General features: G+C 46.1%; 1 protein-coding gene across 3 annotated transcripts in view; it reads left to right on the forward strand.

Moving 5' to 3' along the window:
* Positions 1-675: 675 nt before the first annotated feature.
* Positions 676-23816, forward strand: part of TMEM94 (transmembrane protein 94) — a 53202-nt gene continuing 30061 nt past the window's right edge. For 2 of the 3 annotated variants that reach the window (XM_054278618.1, XM_054278616.1), the window contains exons 1-5: positions 13645-13842; positions 20871-20990; positions 21659-21786; positions 22350-22486; positions 23126-23322. In XM_054278618.1, the coding sequence (XP_054134593.1) occupies positions 13789-13842; positions 20871-20990; positions 21659-21786; positions 22350-22486; positions 23126-23322 (636 nt within the window). In that variant the 5' untranslated portion in view covers positions 13645-13788. Of the gene's footprint in view, positions 724-9072; positions 9199-13644; positions 13843-20870; positions 20991-21658; positions 21787-22349; positions 22487-23125; positions 23323-23816 lie in introns of those variants that run through there. The other variant, XM_054278617.1, reaches the window with a different exon arrangement.

Here is a 23816-nt window from a genome sequence, read left to right on the forward strand (position 1 = left end):
CTAGATTTCATGTTTAGATTACGGGCTGCCTGGGTTTGTGTGCTCGTCCCTGCCATGGTTTCCTGTGCACCTGGCACCCTGCGTCTGCCTTCACCTCATGGCTCCCAGGCTGCTGGTTCTCTACGGCAAAAGTGGCTTTTCAGCGGGAGATCTGCAGGTGTCACCCTCCTCTTGCAGGTGTCACCTCCTCCTGCAGCGGCACAGTCCCCTAAAAGGGACTCACCTTCTCTCTCACCCCCTTCCCTGGGGCACCCACCACGGCCCGTCATTGATGAGGGCACGGAGCCTCGGGCCACGGACCGCTCTCGGGCTCTCTCCATGCCCTCCCGCGTTTCCTTCACCCCAAAGTCACTTCACTGCTCCTCACTGCCCTCCCCACGACGTCTCCCCAGGAGCCTTGGGGTGACCCTCGCCTTGGCTCTCCGCTCCGCCCGCCGCCCCCTCAGCGCTACCGCCCTTTCCCCTCAGCCTCCCCTCACGGCTGGCCCTGACCTGCCGCCAGGGCGGGCGCCTGGCTTCGCGCGCCACCCGGCGCAGCCAATCAGCGCGCGGCGTGCGGGCGGCCGCGCGGGCTCGCACCAACCAGACAGCGGCTTCTTGCGGCGGCCCCGAAGCGCTCCCGCGGGCTCCCGGCGCCGGGGCGTCCCGCCTGCCCGTGACCGAGATGGCGGCCCCGGCGGCGCGGCGGGCGAGCGGCCCCGCCGGCAGCGCCCGGCGCGGCGGGTGAGTACGGGCCGGGCGGCGGGGCAGGGCCGGGCTGTGGCCCTCTGGGGAGCGCGGCCGGGGGTCCCTCCTCGGCTGGGGGCTGCCCGCCACGAGGGGGGAGGCCCGAGGCAGAGCCCGCGGCGGTCCCGCAGCCCTGCGGCCCCACTGCCCGCAGTTCGCCGGAGCGTTACCCAGCGGCTTAGGAGGAAGAGGAAATTAGAAAAGGACACACAAAAGGCAGTCTAAACACATGATGGCAGCTCAGCGCTCCGGCGGCTCCTCTCCCGCAGCTGCGGGACAGGCTCTGGCCGGCAGCGCCACGGAGCATCCCCCGGGACACCGGGCTGGGAGCATCCCCCGGGGACACCGGGCTCGGAGCATCCCCCGGGACACCGGGCTCGGAGCCAGGCCAGGGGTGCCCATCAGCCGTGGGTGCGCTTGGGGTAGCTGCAGTTTCATACTCCGCATGAAGGTTTAGTGTCTGGTCCCAAATTCTGGCCTTTAGGAGCTTTTCCAGACTCCTTCCGGCCGGGATAGCTGCATTCCCTCAGGCAGTTCTTTCATATTGCTTCACTCCCGTGCCTACTTCAGCGCAGTGTTCTGCTCAGCAGAAGTTCACGGCACACTTTGTTTTGTCCCAGACGTCCACCTGTTTCAATTCTCAAGAGCTGTGATCCACACAGTTCTTGCTATTTGTCTGTTTGGGAGCTTTTCACTGTCAGAATAACAGAGGCTGTTATTGGTAAGGAAAAGCCTAATAAATCCCCTTTAAAAATACCATTACATAAAGCATGAGAAGTTTGTCTTAGATGATACTATCTGTCCAGAAGATAGAGAGAAAGGGAAAACTCAAACACTAGTGAAGAGCATTTTTTAGTACACATTTAACACTGAGTTTTCACAGGAAATCTTGTACCATGGAAGAGTTTCCTTAAGTTAGGCTTACCAGTGTTAAAAGTTACCAAGATAATAGCAGAGACCATAAGCACCCATCCGTCTTCCTGAGGCAGCTAGCAAGGCATAGATACTTTCATGTTTTCTCAGGAAAGGAAGCTACTAAGGACTGCTTCTTTAAAATCCTATTCTTTCCCCCAGCCATGGTAGAATAAACTTCCTAGTTGAACAGGCAGCTCACACACAATGGGACACAATGGAATAGTAGCACATGAGCTCTGTGAAACGCTTTAAGTTACTTAGAAATGCAGGTTTCTATGTAAACAAACTGTTACTCAACAGCTGCTGTACTGCATTAATCTACAGGGCTTGCTCAGATGGAGTAAAATTTGAATACCCTAGCAAGCAAACTAAATTTATTCTCCAAGAAGCCTGCCTAATATAGGCATCTGTAGAAATAGCTACATGGTGCTGGTTTTGTGCAAGATATGTTTTATTCTTTAGAGAAGGGGTTTATATTTCCTATATTTTTGTCAAGCTTATTGAAAAGAAATTTACATAATATTCTTTTTAACCATGACCTTTTGAGCAAACACCTTGCCAACATTTTTTTATCTGATGAGAGGATTAAGATATTAGTGCTTCTAGCCTCGATTGCCAAACAAATCAATGTTGGTGCTGCAGGTGGAAGCAAGAAAACAAGCAAGAAAACAATCCTTTGTCCTCTAATCTTCACATTACAGCTCTGTTTACATCTTGATCTGTCAGACCCCTACCCAAATTAGGTGTTGGAAGCCACTGCAAACACTCAGACCAACCTGCCCCAGACACAGCTCTGAGAAGGTGTGGGTTGGGAGGGTTTATATCCCCCTGGGGCTGGCCAGGAGCAGAGCCAGAGGCCAGGGGGGATTGGCCAAAAGGATTGGGTTGAGTTGGCCAAAGGGGTTGAGTTCAGTTGGCCAAAAGAGTTGGGTTGAGTTGGCCAAAAGGGTTGGGTTGAGTTGGCCAGAAGGGTTGGGTTGGATTGGCCAAAAGGGTTGGGTTGGCCAAAAGGGTTAGGTTGGGTTGGCCAAAAGGGTTGGGTTGAGTTGGCCAAAAGGGTTGGGTTGGCCAAAAGGGTTGGGTTGACCAAAGAGAGTGACCTGCTTGGTCAGCATTGTCCCACATTAGAGCTGTGGGAGCAGGGTTTGCTGTGGGTTGGTTGGGTTCACATCTGTGCTAACGTGTGTGTTTGAACACTAAATAGTGCACTGTGCATCTCTGGAGTGCTCTTGAGTGAAGACTGGAGGGAGATTCTTCAGGAGGTGCAGAGAGCTCCTGTTTTCCTTTCACAGTAGAGTGAGGCAGCTCACTGCCCTGTTTGTAGACACAGCTCATCCTACATGTGTTCAGCATGAAACTTTGATGGGGCTTGTGAGAATAGCAAACACACAATCTGTGCAGTGCCTCTCCTAGGTAAGGGCTGTGCTGTGCTTGGAATGGGTGTTTGAGCTTGGTCTGATTGGCCTTCAGGTGCTCTGGGAAACTCCAGGGAACACCTTCCCACTGCCACAGGGTTTATCAAATATCTCCAAACTGGTGTAAGAATGCTTTTTTACCCATATTTACTATAAACTGTGAATACAACACCTTTATTTATAATCTAGAATTAAGAGGAAAAGCTGTACTTTTGTCTCTGAGTCAGTGTATATCAGCAAAAAATTGATTTGCTAAAAGGTCCTATAAATGCAGCACAAGCTTTTGAAATTTTACTTTGTGCCATTTTCTTTCTGTGGTTTTCTAACATTTCAGTATTATTTAATTTTAAATGGAGGTAGTTATACAATCCTGGTTACAATATCATGCTGATGAATGACAGCTGTCACTTTTGCAGTGAATTCTTGAATTCTTCCATAGATTTGCTGTAAAAATTTCTTATCAAGACGTTGTGCCACAACATCTTGTCTCTGCAGAAGTTGTAGGGGCCCTTCCAACTTTCAGAATTGTGCCTTTTATTGCATTTTTCACTTTGATCCAGACTCTGTACATGCTGTGACTTTCTGTGGCAGGCACTACCTGAAGCAGAAAAAGTAAAGGAATCCTTTATTTCCCAAACACACTTTTTTCTTTTTAACCAAGTAAGGAAAAATGCAAATACTTCTCAGATTTACAATACCCTAATTTGTAGTAGTATCAGCCCCTGTGGAAACAGTAAGGTAGACTAAACTAATTATATAATTTTTTGATCATTTTCCTTTTGATAATTGCTTCTCAGCTCACAAAATGAAATGAAAAGTGTTCTTTCACTTGTGGAACATCTTTTTTTATCAGTCTTAATCTTGCAAGTAAACCAAAGGTCCTGTATCTTACAAAATATATATTGTGCCAAAGCAATTCCCTGCTCCCCTTCTCCCTCTTTGTTGCTCAGGTTTCATTTTGAGCAATGACTCTCTTTTGAAACAGTCCAACATGAAAGTTCTGAATGTGCTGGAGAAATTAGGCAGGAGTCAGATATTTTTTATTGGAAAATCCTCAGCAAGTAAGGTTGAACACAAAGTAATTTCACCTCCGAGAGGCACAGTTGTCAATGGATGACACTCAAAGTTCATTTCAAATTTAATCCTGTTTGTGATTCAGTGCAGAATAGACCTCTCTCTGATTCCTGTCATTTAGGAAGGGAAGCAGAGACTGTGTGAAATCAGCTCCTGATTCTTCACAGCCAGGCTCAAATGAGATATGTGACTGCTGCTGGGTTGATAATACTTAGCACATATACAACACTGTCTCGGAGCATCTCACTTTACAAATACTAATAAATTTACTTCACAGTCTTCCTCTGAAGCAGATATGCTTGTTCCTATCTGCAGTCTGGGGTTATTGAGGCAGAGAACCTTTAGCTGGCCCAAATTCTGACAAGTCTTTTTTCACAGGCAGATACTGAAGCCAAGAAGTGTGTCTGCCAGCTCCCTTGCTGTAATTATCCCCTGCTCTCAGTGGGTCTCAAAGCAATTTAGAGAATCACTTGATGCACCTTTGGAAGGCCATACATCAGCAAATGTGCCCATGTTGCAAATGATCAGGCAGACATCAGCTCCTCATGAGTAGGAAGGCCGTGTGGTTCTGCTGATATCAAAACAATCAGCTCAAATCAAAGCCATTTTCTCCAAGGCAGCTGCTTTTTTTGGTTATTATCTGTTCCCCCGTGTTTCTATTCTTGGTTGACAGATCAGGCTTCTGTTCTTGAGGAATTCACTTTTGGCAGCAAGAAATGTTCACACTCCCCATCATTTTTCATAGACTAATCTGTGTTGGGAATTTTCAGTAAATAACATGAAAGCATTAGTGATTGAACACTTTAGGGAAAATAGTATAATTAGGTTGATTTATTTTTCTCCCTAAAGACAGCAGCTTCTGAGACATATTTTTCTTTTCAACTGTCTATTGGTTCTATAATTGCCTGATCTTTCTTTTTGCTAGATATTTTATAAGTTTGGTAGGTAATACATCATGCTGTATAGTTTTTTATTAAAGTTCAACACTGCTGTCTCCTACTGATGGTTAAGTGATTTGAAATCCTTGGAAAATCTGAGCCATGGTATTTTTACCTATATAAATACACTGGCTGCATAAGGCATTGTTATTCAAGAGATGATCTGGTAAAGAAAGGGTGAATGGGCCCTTGCAAAGTTCTGCTGTCCAGAGGGATGTTTCAAACACTTGATACTCAGATTGAGCTACAAGACTTGCTCTTTGCTCAGGGCACTTCCAAACTGAAACAAGTTGAGGGGGATGTGGATGTATTTTCCAATTTAAAAAGGATATCAGACACACATGGCAACCCAGGCACAGGACTCACTCAGTCATGTAAAATAGAGATGTTCTGAGGTGGGTTGCAGACCTCTCCCCACAGCTGTGGGATAACCATTGCCTGGCTTTGCCATACAGGCTTCCAGACTGTTGGCTTGCTGTTAAACCTTGGATTATTTGGTGAACCCCATCCTGGGTTTCACTCTTGCCCAATGATTTGGAAATAATTTTCAGGCTGAATGCAACATGATGACACTTGAACACCACATCCAGCCATTCCCAAGTTTCACAAACTGCTCTAGGCTTGAAAATCCTGAGGAGAATGTGCTGGGAAAGTGGAAGGGGTAAACTGCCTGCACTGGGAGCTTGTGGTGTCTGATTAGAGCAGCCACAGCTTCAGGCATCTCTGATTGTCTGCAGCTGAATATTTGACAGCCTCCAACATGTCCCAGCAAAGCAGTCCCACTTCATTTCTGTCCTGCAGACTGGAACATGTCGATGTGACTAATTGCCCGGGCAGACAGAGGAGAGATAAGAGCAGGGAGGACAGAAGGAAGCAGATATTCCAGTGTGGAATAGCAGTGCACAAAACTAGGATAGGTCCAGAGTGTGGAGAGTCCCTGCAGCAGGGTGGGGATGGAGGTGGGAATTGCAGGAGTCTGGGAGGGGAGCACACAAGGACCTTGCAGAGTGAGTGGATGCACAACTCTGCAGATTTGCAGGCTGCCTCCAGAATTTATTAAGTTGCTGCAGCCTCAGTGTGTGAAGCTATTTCCCAAGGGTTTGCAAGACCTTTGTAATGCATGTGAGGTGTTTAGTTGGAATGACAAAATTCTTGCAGTTTTATTTTGATAGATTCTGCATTTAAAAGAAAGTGTGCAAATCACATCTTCAACGGCTCCAGTGCCAGTCCAGGTGCAGAAATTGAGGAAGGTTGATTTCTCATCCTAGCTTCTCTTTGCTAATGGCTTCAGTTACCCCAGTACTACGATATCCAACCTATCTGAGGTTAGCTGTGTTTGGAATTTTGGTTCTAAATGAAAATCCTTTTTAAAAGTAGGAAAATTAAACATTCTCCATGTTCTGTGTATCCAGATTGGCCCAGGAAAGACTTGCCTTCTTGCTTTCTCTGTGTGAAATGTCTACAGTCTACCCCTGCTGGTACCTTAAATTAGGGATGTGAGAAAAACTAAACTGCTTCTGGGCTGGTCAGTGTGTTCAAGTTTTGTAGAAGCCCTGAATATGTATAATAATGAAGCAGTTCTTTGTGCACCACTGATTATTTTCACAAGCTCTTGTTATGTTGTTCATTACAGCTTTTGAATTTCTCTAAACAGGATATATTCACTCTTTCCAACCAATCCTTTGTATTTTGAACACCCTTGGTGTGTTTCCTGCTTCCTAGCACTGAAGGACTCCAGGGTGGTGTTCCTGAGCATGCCGATGATGTGCTGTGAACTTTAGGGAATGGCGTGTTTTGCATTCAGGATCACATTTCAGTTTGCTGCCAGAAGCAGAATGTCACTGAGGGCAGTGCAGAAATCCTGCCCAGCTCAGCCTCCTGCCCTCTGGCCATGGCCACCCACCCCTGCTGGATGCTTTTGAAATCCAGATCCAGAGAGAAATTGAGGCTCTTAGTTGTGTTTGAACGAGTGAGAGCGTGGTGCATAAGTCTTTCAGTAGATCAGCTAATAAATCTTACCTTGGAGGGGACTAAAAGGAAGGATCATGGATTTATCTTAGTCCTTTTACTGTTAGTGACTGTTTTCTCCTTAAAATCATCTTGTCTTGCCTTCCCTTCTACAGAAGTCACTCTCAAATTAAAGGCAAGATACTAAGGCTCTAAACTGCTGTGTGCAAACACACAAAAATACTTTTTCCTCCTTCCCACTCCTGTCCCTTTGCTGGGAGCTCTCTGTCAGCTTCACTCCAGTAACTTTGTCTGATCTTCCCTTTGCAGTTGCTAATTGACCTGGCAGGGATATGAGGAGACTGCAAATAACTTTATTCCCTCATTGTGTGCACATTGAAAGGGTCACAGAACAGAAAAGTAGGGCAGAGTCCAGACTGGTGGCTCCTGCTGGGCAGCCTGGCAGCCAGAAAATGGCACTTGGAGGTGCTGGTTGTGGTTCTGCAGGCAGGTCTTTGCTAACCAGCACTCTGAATATTGAATGCCTGCTCCTTGTCCCCCAGAATGCAGGTGCAGAAATACTGATACCTAACTGCAGAGTGGCTTTCTGAGTAAGCTTTTGGATGCCTTTTTTCCCTTGAGGTTATGCAGCATTGTCAGAGCTGACTGCCACAAGGATGGGATCTCCAGGATCCTTCTCTGAAGAAGGTGGTGTTGTATAAACCAGGGTAGTAAATCTCAGCTGGCAAAGGCCAGTCCTGTTATATCTAGGAGGTGTGGGGGTGGTTTGGGTTGATTTGCATATCTAGCTGCTTCCTTATTTATTTGGATTGAAGAGAAGGATATGTCCAAGCCCTGAGCTTCTGTGTGAGATTAAAAAATAGAACCAGGAATTATTAACCAACAGAAAGACTTCCCCAAGACAATCATAGCATAATCTTATAGTATTATGTTGTGTTTATATGTAAGAGAGTATTGTATTAATATTGTTGTTATATATTGTATTTATATTGTTGTTATATTATTTCTAGAGTTTTGTATTTTATGAGTAGTTTTTTTCAGTAGTGTCATTGTTGCTTCACAGTTAGGGCTCTTTTAAGGCTCTCTTTGGAAAGCTCACTCTTTTTTATCTCAGTTGTCTTCATGAGCTACAGCTGCTGCCCAATTAAGGACTACACAGCTGTAGCTCATTTAGAACAACTAGGATTGGGGCACAGCTACTTACACAATACATATATTTTACAAGAACTCTTACTGCATTTCCCCTTTTTCTTTTACTAACAGATATTTAAATACAATATAGGTATTTAAATACAATATATACATTTCTTTAGCACAATACATATATTTTACAAGGACTCTTACTACAAGAGAGTTCTCTGGAGCAATGTACACCAGAAAAGACATTTTGTGGAAGGAGAACAAATTTGTGCCATGGGAAGTAGAGCTAGAAGGATGTGAATTCCAGAGCTGCTTCCTACCTCCATTCTGTTAGAGTCCCACTTCTGCTGAAAAGAGAAAGGGCCTAGATCTGTGGTCACCTGGCAATGTTTTTAGGAGTTTTGGCCAATTATTGGTGATCAGATCCATGCTCAGCCCAGCAGCACAGCCTTGTGAAAGGTTGGATGTGATGTTCAGCAAATGGAAGAATCATTATTGCTGGCTCCATTAGAGATTAGCTGGACAAAGCTCCTGATAGATAAGAGTAACAAGACAAATAGCCGTGGGTGACAGCTTGCTCCAACACCTGGTGGAATCCAAGCTTTGTCAGCCTTTTTTTGGAGGGTTGCCCAAAAGCCTGTCAGGACTACAGTCATACTCTTACTCTGCACTGCAGGGAACTTAATTCATCTGTGGATGTCAGATTTTGGGGAGAGTTAAGCTGACTTAACTTCTGAGTTATGGGGTGAGTTGATGCAGTATTAGAAGGACTTTCATCTCCCTAGTTCTTCTTTTAAAGACCAATCCTGTAATTTGAATTTTGTGAATTTCATCACTTTCTTATCCTAAAGGAAGCAATGTGGGAGACTTGATTGCTTCCCCTTCTGTTCCTACAGATGGTGATGTGGTAAATGTAGCCAGGCTCTTCTGTACCAGGAGACATTCTCCCCTGAGGAGCAGTCCCCTTTTGCTGGACATGCTTACAGAACTGCACAGCCATGGACCTCAAGGAGAAGTGTCAGGTAGGTTTGCTGATAACAACTTAGATGTTGAGTCCTTTTAAATGTCTTTATTGTTTTGGGTCAAGATTCACATGGTGGTATTATTATGTAGAGGTGTGATCCATGGTTAGTATGGAAGTTGAGAGTTCTGTCACCTTCACATCCCTGTGTCAGCAGGGAAATCCTTTGTGGGGTGGGACTGAGGCACCCCAGGGGGACAGCACGGGTGGGGTGTCCTCTGTCACACCTGCAGTGTCCCTTTTGAGCTCTGAGCTGGGGCTCCATTCCCATGGACACTCAACTCTGCTTCACTTGAAAGGCTGAATTCACTGAAAGATTTTTTAAATAAATCAGAGCAATGAAATCATCTGAGTCCAGTTTTGCTGATGGTAACTTGGGGTCTCAGCCAGCTCTGGTGAGAGAACAGTCTTGGCTTTTCTCTCTGGTGTCCCTTTCCCCACCACACCATGAGCCTTTGTCTGTTGGCTGTCTCTGTTTTCTCTGAGCATCCCTTCCTTGCTGTTTTGTTTGCAGCAGTGAGAAATGGTTTTGTTCATGAGTGCAAATACCTGCTAGGGACTCACTAGACCAAAAGATACTACAGCAGTGTAAGTGGTTTTGAAAGGGCAGTTTTTCACATCAGCTGTGGCACTTGCCCACTCAGCTGCTCCTTTGCTGGGTTTCTGCTCTGAGCTGTGCTGGGCTCACTCCTGCCCCAAGCTCTTGGTTCTGGAGTGCTCAGAGGATGTGTTTGACCTATGTTGTTTTATATCCAATTGCTTTATTACCATGGAGTTAACATTCCAATGAGGACAATTATCTCCTTGTTCTCTTGTTAGTGACATCATGGGCTAATCTGGTACTGATGATTTTGAGAGAAGATGCAATTACCACTGTGTGGATGGGTGTGTTCTGTGTAGGATCTGAGGGCACCAAAGAGAGCAGGGCACAGTGGGGACACTTTCACTGCAGGTCACTATATTTGGCTCACCTTTCTCATGTGACATTCTCCACTCTACAGTGCAGGAAGATCATCTCAAATTGCTGGACAGGCAGCAACCTTTAAAAGCCTATTAGGAAAATGTCCTGGCAAGGAGGTTATAGGGGGAATCATGGTGTTCTCAAGTCCTAACCTCCTCTCCTGACTGCTTGAAACTTTTTCTCCCTCCTTTCTGAATGGGTATTAAAACTGAAGGCAAGAGATCACCACAGTCTTTTAAATAGGAATTAAAAACACCCCCACAGATACATAAAGCTGCAATTTACAACTTATTTTGTTTGGATTCTGAGGAAAGACCATGATTTTATACTTGTTAGCAACCCTAAGCAGGGGGTTTGGAACTAGATGATCCTTAAGGTTCCTTTCAACCCAAACCATTCTGTAATTATTATTTGGTACTAAGAAGTTTGCTCTTTTTTTTTTTCTTTTTTTTAATATAGCAGATCCTTGTTCCACCCCATCTAAGGTGGAATCTCTCTTCCTTCCCAAAGTGAAGAACTTGGACACATACACAATGATAAGGGAACAAATTAATTAACCTGCTTTGTAACCTCAGCAGTAAGTTTGATGTACTAGGTTTATTTTAAAATGCTAAAAATAAAGTGAAGCCACGTGAAAACATCACTCCCAAATCTGGCTGAGAGCAATCCCAGCAATATGTGTGTGTGTGATGGAGAGTGAGCACTCCTGGAGCAGGAGATGTGCTCAGAGCACTGCTGCAGCACACACAGCTGCCACTCAGATCAGACACTGGGTCCTCTGGCTGCAGTTGGCTGATGAGTTCCCTTGTCAGGAGTGGCTGAGGATCAGAGTTTGTCTGGTGAAATGCAGGCTGCCTTCCAGTTTTTGCCAGAAGCCAGACACCACAGAGAAAGGCAGAGAGTATTCTTAAATTAAATGTGCTGATATTCTTGTTCTTTCTCCTCCTCCTCTGACTTTTTAATTTTCTGTGTGTTTCTGAAGTGAATTTAACCTTGTGAAAGGTGCCAGAATCTCTGCTCCAAGACCACTCAGCACATGCTGAGAGAGCAGCACTGATTGCCACAGGACAGTGGGAGGCTCCTGAGTTTGGGTTGCATTAGCCACAGGCTGGATTTGCAGCTACACAACTAATAAAAATGATTGACATAATTCATTGCACAGTTAGCCATAACAACTGAGCTGTATTGTCCCTGTAATTGCTGCAGCCTGGATACAGCACTGTGCTCCTGGTCAGAGCCTGGAATTGTGTTCAGGGAGCCTGGGCTGTGCTCCCCCTTGCTCCAGCTCTGTTGGTCCTTGTTCCAGGCTGCCTAACAACAGCTACAGCCCCACCTTTGGACCGAAAAGTAGCCCAAGTCCTTTGCCATTTCTCATCCTGCCAGTGCCTGTGTCTCTGTGTTTGTTCCCTGCTGTTCTCTAAAAGCTCAGCTCTTCTTCCAAGGGCTTTTTCACAAACTGGTCCTTTTTCCACAGGTGTCTCTCATTTATGCTGCAGATTTTGCATAGGTCAGCCCCTGCCTTTATACTCAGCCTTCTATTCCAAGTCCCAGTTTTATCTTCAGATCCCAAGCTTTTGTCTTCTGCTCTTTCATTATGTTATTTGATGCACAAATGCATATCCAAATGCACTTTCTGATACCAGTTGATATCAGAAGGAAGCTAGATAGTACAAATTACTGCCCTACATAAACACTTAAGAGCAAGGTCTCTTAGCAGTGGGATAAACAAGAAGCAGCAATTTTATCCAATGCCATTTGTGTCCATGAGCAAAGCTGGAGTTTTGAGGTTGGGACCTCTAACTGCATGAAGCACAAGGATTGTTCCTGGTATTGCACAAGCAGGTTGTTTTATTCACTTTCATTCAAGTCTTCAAAAGGTACAAAGCCATGGGAAACAGATCAGCAAGCACTGTAATAAAGAAGGGGTCTTACAAGCATATTTATTGTGTGAGGGTTTATCCACTCTTACCCAGTCTTGTTGCTGATATTTTTCTTTTTTTCTCTCCTTTTTTCTTTGTGTTGAAAGGAGTAGATGAGTAGTTCCTTAGCGGGCAGGAAAGAAAAATTGTGCCATTAGGACATTTTCTTGTCTTTTTCAGTATAAAATTGTTGTCTAGGAAACAAAATGCTCTACAGAAGGATAAAGGATGTTTTGCCTCCCTCTCTTCTGCTTTCTCCTGAAGTTACATTAAATAATTACAAAGTGTCTGCTTCCCTTCAGTTTTGGCTCTGGGAGTTCAGTGAGATCACACACCCGTGTGTAACTCAGTGCCAACACACCAGTGATAACCAGACCTTGTGCTGGGTTTATTGTGAATATTGAGGCCATTTAATCTCTGCCCTTCTGGCTTAAAACACAGAATATGGGCTGTGCCTAATGAGGCATTTGAATGAAAGGAAAGGAAAGGAAAGGAAAGGAAAGGAAAGGAAAGGAAAGGAAAGGAAAGGAAAGGAAAGGAAAGGCTTGTCCAGGCAGGGTAGGTGAGTGCAGACACCTGTACGTGGTTTTCACAGCTGCGCAGTGTGCTGAGACTGGAAGCCCTGGCAGTGCCTGTCCTGTTTGGTACCAGCCAGTGCAAACCTTGGCAAGCTGCTGGGGTGGTGCTTGGCTGGGCCAGTTCTTTACCCCTTTCTGTGTGGAATGAAAGCAATTGTTTTAGTGATTGCTCTGCAGAACTAGGAAGCCCCAGACAGAATTAGGACAGCGCTGAAGTGGGAGCTAAATAAAAACTCACTTATAAAGGTGTATCCCTCCAACAGTGGGAAGGAAACATTCCTGCAAAAGATGGGAATGAGAGAGAGGGCTCGTTCCTTCTTCACCTTTCTATCCCCTTGTTGTTTTTCCACCCAGCCCTTCCCTGTCTAACTTATCCTTTGCCTCCCGTGTGCCATGCCCAGGTAAACGTGGAGCCCCAGGCATGGCTGTGGTGAATTTATGTGCACTTTTAAGTTCAGATTGTATGGCTCAGGATGAATATGGGGTGCTGGGAGGGGCTTTTCCAGCATTCTTTATCAGCAAGAGAACACTTCAGACAGGACCTGTAACCATCTCAACTTGTTTAAATAGCTAATACTTGTATTTTTGTGTTGAGCTTGAATCCAAAGCTGTGGAGTCATCTTGGTCTCAATTTAGTCTTTTTCCATGCCTACTCAGGTGTTCCTTCCTGTAGTATATTTTATAGCACTTTGTCCTACCTAATTTGCCATCTGCTTTTGCCCAGACCCCTGTCTGTCAGCATCATTCCTTCCTGTGCATGCATATGCAGCTCTGCAGGCAGCGAGCCCAGGCATCCTCGCTGTGTCGGCTCCATCTGATGAATGAACCATTCTCTCTGACATCTGGTGCTATCCTGGGCAAACTTTCTTCCCTCTCTGCTTTTTTTCTCCCCCTGCTTCCATCCCTGATGCTCCCTGCTCCCCACCCCCATCGGCCGCCTCCTTTGGCTCTGCAGCGTGACTGAAGCAGGCTGAGTTAATCAGCACTCTGGTGCTTCACTCTGCTGCTTCTGCCTCATTCTCTGCGGCGCTGGGCTCTGCACAAGCTTGCTCCCTCTCCCTCTTTGCTCTCTCATTTCTGGAGAGCAGCAGCAGTGCAAGTTGCTGGGGAAGTGGTGCAGGAATTCAGCCCAGATGCTCTTCAAGCAGGCTGATCTCTGGATCCCCCAGCAAGGCAAATGTCGCAAAGTAAGTTCCTCTCCCTTAACATTTAATTTCAAAATGGCTTTCCCTGTCTCTCTCCCCAGTCTGCATCCTGCCTGATGTGATGGGGCATGAAGAGCTTTGAGGTTTTGGGGGAAGGAGGTTATGGCAGGACATGAAACGGAGAGTGATGATTTTAGCTGGGGAATAGCTTGTTTTTGGCAGTGACAGGGTAAAGAAACTGTTTTAAACTGCAGTTTTAACCCCAGGACCAATAGGAAGATCCACACAGGATTTTAGCTGCTGACTCCTGCTCTGCTGCCCCTCTGCTTCATGGCTTTAATTTGTCTGTTGCTTCTATAGGCTTTGATCTGTAAGTGTTGAACCTCCTCATCCCTGTGGGATCTGTCTGGCAGTGAACCTGCCAGGCTGGATCATTGCTTTGGTCCCCAAAGTCTTCAGCTGAAGAAGTGGGGATGGGAAGGAAACTATCAAGGGGATGAAAGATGTGCTGAAGTTCTGTGGATTTCTGAGCATTGCTGGCCTCTGGTGGGGGGGCATTAGCATTCCCTGGAGGGAGCTCTGCATTGGCATAAAGCACTGCTGTGTGTTCAAGCCAGGATAAATACAGACTCCTAACTGCTCTCTGAACTTGGAGGAGTAATGCAGCTGGCTAAATTACAGTAATTAAAGCTTAATAATTGTGTAGTGTTTCAAAGTGCTGCATAAACCCTGTCTCTTCCTGCCAGCAGCCTGGTGGGACAGGTAACTGTGGTTGGGGATTGGTTGCTCCAAACAGGAATGAAGGGACAGACAGAGAAATGTACAATTCCAAACTGGGCTGTTTCCTGAGGAGCATCTGCCTCTTTCTCTGCTGCTGGGGAGAAGCAAAGTGCTGGGCTTTGCATTACCTGTGTAGAAAGGTTGATTGTGCCTGTTGGCATCTTTACTCCGTGCTTTATGGAGAGCATAAAATGTGGATGCTGTTGCATGGATTAAAATGGACCCTGTGCACAGCAAAGTGCATCAGTGATTCAGGCTGCCTTGGCCACATCTCAGAGCTCTGTGCTCCTGCAGCTCTGTCTGTGTGCAGGCCCTGTTAGTGAACCTCAGTGCATCCACCCTGGAGCCCCTGCAGGCGCCCAGTTACCCACTGGGGGGGTTCTTTTGTCCAGGGGCAGCAGGAGGCCTGGGCTACCTTTCATCCTGGGCTGCATGGGGTGGGGAGGAGACACTTGCTGCCTGCTGCTCTCTCCATTAACTTGGGCACTGCTGTGCTGGAGACTCTGCTTGTTTCACTTGATTTGAGACCACCAGCAGCTAAGCTGAGGCCGCCAAGCTCACGTCAGGTGCATTCAAACCAAGTTTAATAGCTGTGTTCCTCATGCCTTCTGGTGCTTTTCCCAGCATGTCCAGGTTTAAAGGCAGTGGTTCCCACAGAGCATGGTCTGCTTGGTGGAGCTGCCTGGATTGTGCAGATATCCACATACATTTCTTTTTCCTGGCTTTCAGTGGCGTTCAGGTTGGCTGGTGAATGTTATAATCTTCACAATTACAGCAGTTGGTGGGGAGTCAGTAGCCCCATCAGAGAATGGGAAACTGAGGCACAGAGGAGTATCTGATTTTCCCACTGCCTTGCAGAAATCAGTGGCAGAAGAAATTAGAGAATCCAGCTGTCCTGACAGTCCAGAGTCTTAATCAAAAATTCATCCCATGGAATAGGAATGTGTCAGGGGGATGATTGATGTAGCCTGGGTCATTAGAGAAACATTCTTGCCTGGACTCAGGGAGTCTGATCTCTTAGAAAAAGTAGCCAGGAGAGCACCAAGAAAGACAGAAAGCAAGGCTGGGACCAAGGATGGGGTAATAAAGGGAAGTTTCTGCCCAGACTGACTGATGGGCTGGCCCTGCTGGCTCCATGTGTGTCACTCTGTAGCGGGGATGAGCCATTTCAGACAGTCTGAGCACTAAGCCAGCAGCTGCAGGTGTACAGGAGCTGCAGCATCCTGATGGGTGATTTGCTTTAGAACAAGAGTAAATCCCTCTCTAACACTAGGCTGCTGTATGAAATGCTACCCCAAGAAATTGTGTGTTGTCATGTATTTGATGTCTGTCATCCTCTCTGATCAGACCCAAAGCCCCACTTTGTGCCATATTGTGACTTACCCTAAACAAGAATCTGCCTTACAGTAATAAATGCAAATATATTTGGTGTAGTTACTCCTTATTGTGTGTTTCTGAACCTGTGAATAATGCTTACAATTTCAGGAGGTGTAATCCCTGAAGTAGATTAATCACTTGCAAAGTGTCATTGTTAAATTAAAAACTGCCTTCTTTTTCTGCTAAGGAATGCAAAATAGCTCCCAGGAAAAGGAAGAACATTCTGCTGCCCAGTTTCCCACCTCCAACTGTTCAGATCTGAAAAGCAATTGAGTAGAGGTGTTATAAAAGGAATGCAGCCTGGAAAGAGGGAAACAGTCTGACAACTGCCTTGCAGGGGTTTGCACCACTCTGAATCAGAGGGGTGGATCTGCAGTCTATGAGAATTGAAACTTGTAGCAAATATTTTGTATTCTGTTCACTTATTTGCCTTAACAGTCTTTGTAAAAGCAGTTACACTCAAGTGTACAGCAGTCTTAGTGAGAATCCCTCGTTCTGCAAGGCACTGAATCCACAGAGGATGGATGATTCAACCCAATTTGCTCTGGAAAGTGAGGAATATATTTGTGTTCCTGTATTAATAAAAAAAATATTTGGCACACATTATATCAACATTTACTGGTACAACAAATAAATATGCTACTATGGATGTGTAATGGCTGTGAGAAAATATAAGAGGACTTAAATATATTAATCTTTTGTGTCCATTTCTCTGTACACATTCTGGGATCTCCTTCTTTTTTCCTCTGGAAGGAAGCTGCAAGACCTCTGTCTTTCATCAGGTAGCAGAGAGTGTGAGATGGCTGATAAACTTGTAAGGTAATTTTAAACGATTCTATGTGCAAAAGAACAAGGTTGGAATTTTAGGAAGAGAGCTCAGTGGTGAATTTGTGTGAGGATGAAGGTGGGCTGCAGGAAGCAGACATGGGTAGGTGGTGTTGCTCGGGAACAACTTCAGTTGTGGGAGGAAAAATCAGAAAATAACCACACTTTTCCTACCTATCAGCCTGAAAATGCTCCTGCAACCCCTGAGGAAGGCAAAGAGAACCTATTTGCCATGAGCCAGGCAAGGCTATGGATTTAAAAAGCTTCTGGTATTTGACAACTTATTTACCCCTGTCAAACTGGGGGGGGTCAACCATAAGGACAAGGCAAAGAGAAGTCTAAAGGTGCTGTGACTCCTCATCTCCTGCCCCTGAGCTGCTTCTTGTTTCCTTCCTGAAGAGCCAAACCAGCTCCTAACCCTGGGCATTCGCAAGATCTGTCTCAGGTTCTCTTTTCCTAATGTTTTCAGGCAAGCTAAGCACTAATTCAACATGTAGAATATTTACTATGAGTGGAGAAATTCACACATCTTTTCATGTTCCCATCCAGTCCACACCTCAGCACATTCATTGCCTCTAGAGAATAAAATCACATGCACAAAGGAAATGTTTTTCCCCTAGCAGCCATCCCATAGATCACAACTCTTGGGAGCCCTGATACCATCCCAAAGGAGAAGGATGCAATCATCCCCTTGTACCTGGCTCTCACACTGAGGCTGGGATGGCCAGGGCAGGGGCAGCTCCAGGGGAGCCCTAAGTGCACTTAGAGGCTGCTGTGCTCTCCAGGGCTAAGGAGGAAGCAACTGCTCATTTTGTCCTTAGGACTTTTTGCCTTTAGGCCCAGGCAAAAGGAAAGTACAGCCTTTTAAAATGCCTCCTGATGCCCATCAGGGGTTTGCTTTCACTGTAACCTGGAATTTACTGCTGCTCTTTCTTTGTTGTTCTTCAGAGGAAGCCCTATGCTAAGGCAGCTGGGTAGGAAGGTGTCTTGCTGTTTCTGTTTGGACCGGAAAATTAGCGGCTTTCTCTTTGAGTGTAACTTTCCAAAGCAAAGATGTGAATGTGGAGGTTTTTTATTAATGAACTGACACCTCCTGTGAACAGCTTCTTCACCCTGGGGTGCTCACTTACTAGTTTGTGGCAGGAAGAGCACTTGCAGCTGATGAAAGGCTGGAAAGATCCCTCTGAGACAGCTTCAGAGGCCTGGGTTTGCCAAAGGTTTACTTAAGGGCATTTGAAAAATGCCTCATTAGCAGTTGATGGCTTAGCAGGGCAGCTTTTCTTGTGAAAACCTGGAGCTGCCCCTTGCCAGGAGCTCATGGGGGCTCTTCTTGCCTGTCCCTTTCATTTGGGTCCCAGGCTCTTTCCCTTGATGCTCACCCACAGCAGGTTCCCCCAGTGCCCCCAGCTCCCCTCACTCTCAGCATTGCAGGGTTTGTTTACCAGGCTGGCTCTGCCTCCTTTGCAGAATACTCCATGTTCTGGGTGTCAGGATGGGTGTTTAACAGTTCCTGCCCTTCCTGCCCTTCCTCTTCCCCAGCCCTGCCACACTGCACTTGTCCTTTGTCACCTACTACAGCCACGTTCCTTTGTGCCTGCCCTTATCTTGACTGACACTGTGCCAAACGAGTAACTCCTGTGTAAAGTCTGGAGCAGGTGTGCAAGTGTTTCAGGAGCCTTTTTTGATTGCCTCTGGATTTGCTGCCTTTCTGTGCTCACTGCCTGCTGTGCAGTGGCAGTTTCTCTTTCCAGGCACTGTGTGACTGTGGTAATGCTGGCATTAAGTGCAGCTTTCCTCTCATTTCTTCTGTAGCTCTTGATGAGTGCACTGGAACCAGCTCAGTGTCTAAGCAGACTTGGCTTTTCAGTTCAAATCCCTATTATTTTTGCTGCCTTTCATTCAGTGTGCTTTATTTATCTATCTGCTTTCTCCGTGCTGGAGAGGATTTATACATCTGTGGGTGCCTTGCTCTGCCCTGGACAGGCAGCAGTCAGACAAGAGAGAGAAGCCTGATTGAGCCTTGCTTGGTGTTGCTCTCAGACACTCCTGTTTGCAGCACTCTGTGGTGCAGCAGCATGGCTGGTGCCAGCTCCACTGCCATCTTCTCCTCTGGGAGTCTTTGAGACACTCCTATGTTTAGTTCTGTGCTGATGTTACCTGGGCTGCTTCCAAGAACAACACAAGAACTGCTTCCTCTATTCCTAAAACTGACACAGAGAATGAAAACTGCAGCAGGATTATTTTTAGTTCTGTGAAAGTGCAGCTGAAGCAGCATTGCTGGACTCTGCCTGGACAGAATTTGCTGTTTCAGGTTGTCTCTGATAGGTGGGGAGAGTGTGTGTGTGTGGTAGATGGTATTTGAAAGAGAATTTATGTTCTCTTCCTCAATAGTGTCACAGTTTTGGACTGGACCATCAATGCAAATGAGTCTGAAGTCCAAGATTAGTTTCCAGTAAATGTTCATCACGAAACCATGCAGTTGAGGAACAGGAGGGACAGATCAGAGCCAAGCTGCACTTGCAGAGCTGGGCGTGTGCAAGCAGCCCCTGAGGAGCAGAGCTGCTGCAGTCTGAGGCCATGGTGGGTTTGGCAGGGCTGGGAAGGGCTCTGGGAGCAGGAAGAGCTGCAGCTCCTGCCTGAGCTCTGGGCTGTGTCACACTGCTGGGGGCAGGAGGGACAAACTTCCTGCCTGTTTGTGTTCAGCAGTTCTGTACTCTGGGCACAGTGGGACACACATGAACATTTCTATATGCAGGATATCCTATGTGCTGTACATGCTCAATGTGTTTGTACTAAAACATGAAATGCCCATGAGAACTCTTATTTAGCAGTGTCCCCCTGTAGCCCTCTCATGGACACCTGCCTGTTCTTCCCTGTTGATTTGCTGTCAGTGATTTGGTGCCCACAGTACCTCACTGCAGTCTGTGATTTGAAAGAAATCATGCTTCTGGCCCAGAAATGCAAGAGCCAAACCAGCTCCTAACCATGGGCATTTGCAAGATCTGTCTCAGGTTCCCTTTTCCTAATGTTTTCAGCTAAGCACTAATTCAACATGTAGAATATTTACTATGAGTGGAGAAATTCACACATCTTTTCATGTTCCCATCCAGTCCACACCTCAGCACATTCATTGCCTCTAGAGAATAAAATCACATGCACAAAGGAAATGTTTTTCCCCTAGCAGCCATCCCATAGATCACAACTCTTGGGAGCCCTGATACCATCCCAAAGCAGAAGGATGCAATCATCCCCTTGTACCTGGCTCTCACACTGAGGCTGGGATGGCCAGGGCAGGGGGCAGAAGTTTACCTGACTTTATTGTCACCAGCATCTTATGGCAGCGTTTTCCACATGGCACACTGCTGGGATGTGTCCTTTGGGACTGCTGCTCTTTGATGAGCACTGAGGGAGCAGAGCTGTGAACTCTGTGCTTCCTGCAAGTGCAAGTGTGTCCCTTGCAGTTCAGCCCTTAAAACTCCAGTGTTTGCTCTTGTAAGAGGAGGTCATGGATGGCAGGGTCATGTCTGGTCCTGAACTGATCTATGGCCTAGCATTTAGATCTGGGAGCTTATGCATCAAAGTAGCCACAGAGGCAGGACTCACAAACAAAAATTGGTAGCAAGCAGTTGTGGAAATTGCACCACTCTTGTTTTGAATTGTGGATATTCTACTACTTAGTTTTTACTATTGTTAGCAAAATTCATCCTGTATCATAAAAATTCTACCATAACTGTGTTTTGTTGTCTCTACAAGCTGATACCAGTTCAAGCCTGCATAACCTCTGTTTGTATTGTCCTCAGCCTCTACTGATTAGATCTTGTTTCACAGAAATGACTTGGTATTGTGCTGTGATAAAGTATTTATCAGCACAGTCAGGACCGGTTTGTTTACTTGATACTATCTAAGTGCTCTAATTCCAGCCAGCAGTCTAAAGTTCACAGGAGGGAAGATGATTTCAGGAAAATGGAGAATCAGGCTGGTGATGATGAGTGCAGGGCATTCACAGTCACATGCTCTGTCAGCCACCAGGAAAAAGCCCAAAAGGAAAATAGGGAAGCACTAACCAGTTTATTTTTCTGACACCTCAGGATGAGATGACCTCAAGTTTGGGCCTGACCACAAAGAAAGCCCTCACAATCCTGAGAGACCAATTGTCAGCACTGCTGGAGGGGCACCAGAAGGAACGGAAAAAAGGCACTTCATGGAAGGTGAGGCACCAAACAGCACAAGTTGGGCACTTGGTCTCCCCTTCTCAAAGTAAAGATGAGGGCTAAACAGAAGTTGGCTGCATTGTCCCCCAGAGTGTCCAGGTGAGGAACTGCTGAAGTCCTTGGGAGCAAAGCAAGGAGTCTAAGGGTGAGTTTCTGTGAGCATTTCTCTCCTGGATGCCAGAGCTCTGTGGGAAGATGCCTCTTGCCCTGTGAAGGATCTCAGGACTTCAGGAGCCACTAAGGGCAGTGAGCTTAGCGGGTCCATCTCAGGTGGAGATAAAAGAGCTGTGAATCTCAACAGTCTCCCCTTGTCCTCTGTGTTTGCCTGGGATGTGTGTTGAATACAAAATGCCAGTGTTTATGCACAGTGCTTGAAAGTGTGCCTTGGTTGGTCAGTGACAATAGGACAGCCTGGCACAGAAGCCTTTTCATTCTTCCAGTCGAGAAAAGCAGCAAGTGTTCACCCAGACTCACCAGCTGAATATCCCTTGGTGCTGAAGGACCCACACAATGGATCTGGGATGCTCTGTGTCATGTTCAGGGGTTTTGCAAAGTTCTGTTCTCCCTGGAGCACCAGCTGCTGTCTTCACCCTTTCTCACTCTGCTTTTCCAAACGTCTGGCTCTGTACTCCACGAGTGCTGACTGTGCTGCTCTCCCTTTGCAGGAGGTGTGGAGGAGCAGTTTCCTGTACCATGGTAACCGCTGCTCCTGCTTCCACTGGCCTGGTGCCTCTCTGATGCTGCTGGCAGTGCTGTTGCTGCTGTGCTGCTATGGGAGCCAGCCACAGGGGAGGTGAGCCAAGCTTCCTGTGCTGCTTAACTGAAGCAAGGTGGTTGTTTTGTATCATCTGTGATTGACATAAGTGTTGTCCCTCATTCTGTCCAGATATTTAGGTATCAGTGTAGTCACACTGGTAATTTCCTATCAATCCCTTTCACAAAACTTCAGCCAACTTAATTCTACCTGTGATAGACCCAGAGAGTGTCCTCCTGAGAGATTAAGGGGTTTGTTTTTATACAGCATTCCTAGATCTTTAAGACTTCTAAGGCATTATCATAGGAAGCATTTTGAAACTGGAGAAATTAGTGGCTCATGGGAGAAGTTAGTGTGCTATACATGCATTGGCCATATTTGTAAAGTATTTTTTAATTGAGATGGGTCCTTTCAGACCTCTCTGGTGTCTTTATCCTAAAGAAGTGTGATCATGCGTTTCTTTTTGAGCCATGAATCTGTGAGATGTGGAAATAAACAACCAGGCAGTTGAGTGTTTATCTCTGTGGGTGTCTGGCAGTGTATTCTGCTTGTTTACTCAAACCTCATGTGCATTCTGCTTGCTCCTGTTTTGCTGTGTGAAGCCAAGGTGCTGAGATAGTCAATGCACTGGCACTGTTCCTCCTGCTCCTCTTGGATCTCCTCATGATCGGGCGTCAGGAGAGGCTGAAGTGCAGAGAGGTGGAGAGGAGGCTTCAGACCATCGTTGATAAGATAAACGGTGAGGTCTCCTTCATCTGTCCCATTTGCACTGGTGTTTTCCTCCCATTGAATCTTTCCCCAAACCTGATCACATGCATTCCTAACTAAGCTTGCTAACCTTCCCCCCATGTTGCACAGAAGCAGGCTGTGGGAAGTGTGTTCTCCTCATGCCTGTCCTGTAAAATGGTTATTTTGAGCTGTCATGTGGCCATGTGCTTCCAAGCTGTGTGTTAGCAGGTGGGCGTCTGTTATGGCTGTGCTTTGGAGTAATTCAAATCCTCACATCCTTACCAAAATATCTGCCTTGCAGCAGATGAGGAGGGGAGAGCACGTGGGGTTGTGCCGCAACAGGGAGCAGAAGGAAATAAATTGCTGTGCATGAGCATCATCTCAACAGGGGCTTTGGGACCTGAGGGGGCAGTTCCTTTCAGTGGGGCAGTTTAAATACAGCCTTTAGCTTTTCTGTTGTACAGGTTTTTAAAAACTGTGTAGTTGTTAATACTGAGTGGAGAGAGAGGGGAAAATCCATCAAGGAGGAAGAGAGAGATGATAAAAGACCACTGGAATGGGCTGAGCTTAGCATTGGGGGACTTAAAACCACTACAGGATGTAAATCCAGAGTTCTGTGACTTCATTCTTTCTCACTTTGTGCTTTCAGATACACTTGGAAAAGAGGTGAAATGGCCAGACTCCATGTACCCTGACCTTCACATGCCTTATGCCCCATCCTGGTCCCTTCACTGGGCCTACAGGGATGGGCATCTTGTCAACCTGCCCGTGAGCCTCTTGGTGGAAGGAGATGTTGTGGCTTTGAGGCCAGGCCAGGAATCATTTGCTTCTCTGAGAGGGATTAAGGTAACTTGCTTGTCTAATTTCCCTGGCCTGTAACAATTGATTTCCCAGGTTTTTCATGCCAGCACTCTTAATTCCCAGAGTACAAATTATGGAGTGTTTGTTTTCTTCTGACCTTGAAAATAGCTTGAAATTCCAGTTCAGTCAAGGACAGTGCATAGTTAGCCAGGCTGCATCTTCTCCATGAACTCCCAAACTCACTGGACAGGAGACACTGATGTTACACAAAAGCACCAGATTTCCTCCTCTCTCAGGTCAAGGGGAAAATGTAATGTGCTGCTAAATATAATGAGTGAATCTATCCAGTAGGATAATATGACATACAAACCTCATCCTTTATCCTGCTTTTTATGTGCAGAAATAAAGTTTGTCTGCTTTGACCTTCTCCTTACTACTGATTTGAGAAGGTAATATAAAATACCTGGTGTAGAAGTAAATTAACTACTCACTTACAAGATCTATACAAAGATTTTACTGCATGAAGAAGGTTGGAAAAA

Source organism: Melozone crissalis, unplaced genomic scaffold (genome assembly GCF_028551555.1).
Source record: "Melozone crissalis strain CALT ecotype California unplaced genomic scaffold, PUWL_Pcris_2 ptg000026l_1, whole genome shotgun sequence".
Lineage (NCBI taxonomy): Eukaryota > Metazoa > Chordata > Aves > Passeriformes > Passerellidae > Melozone > Melozone crissalis.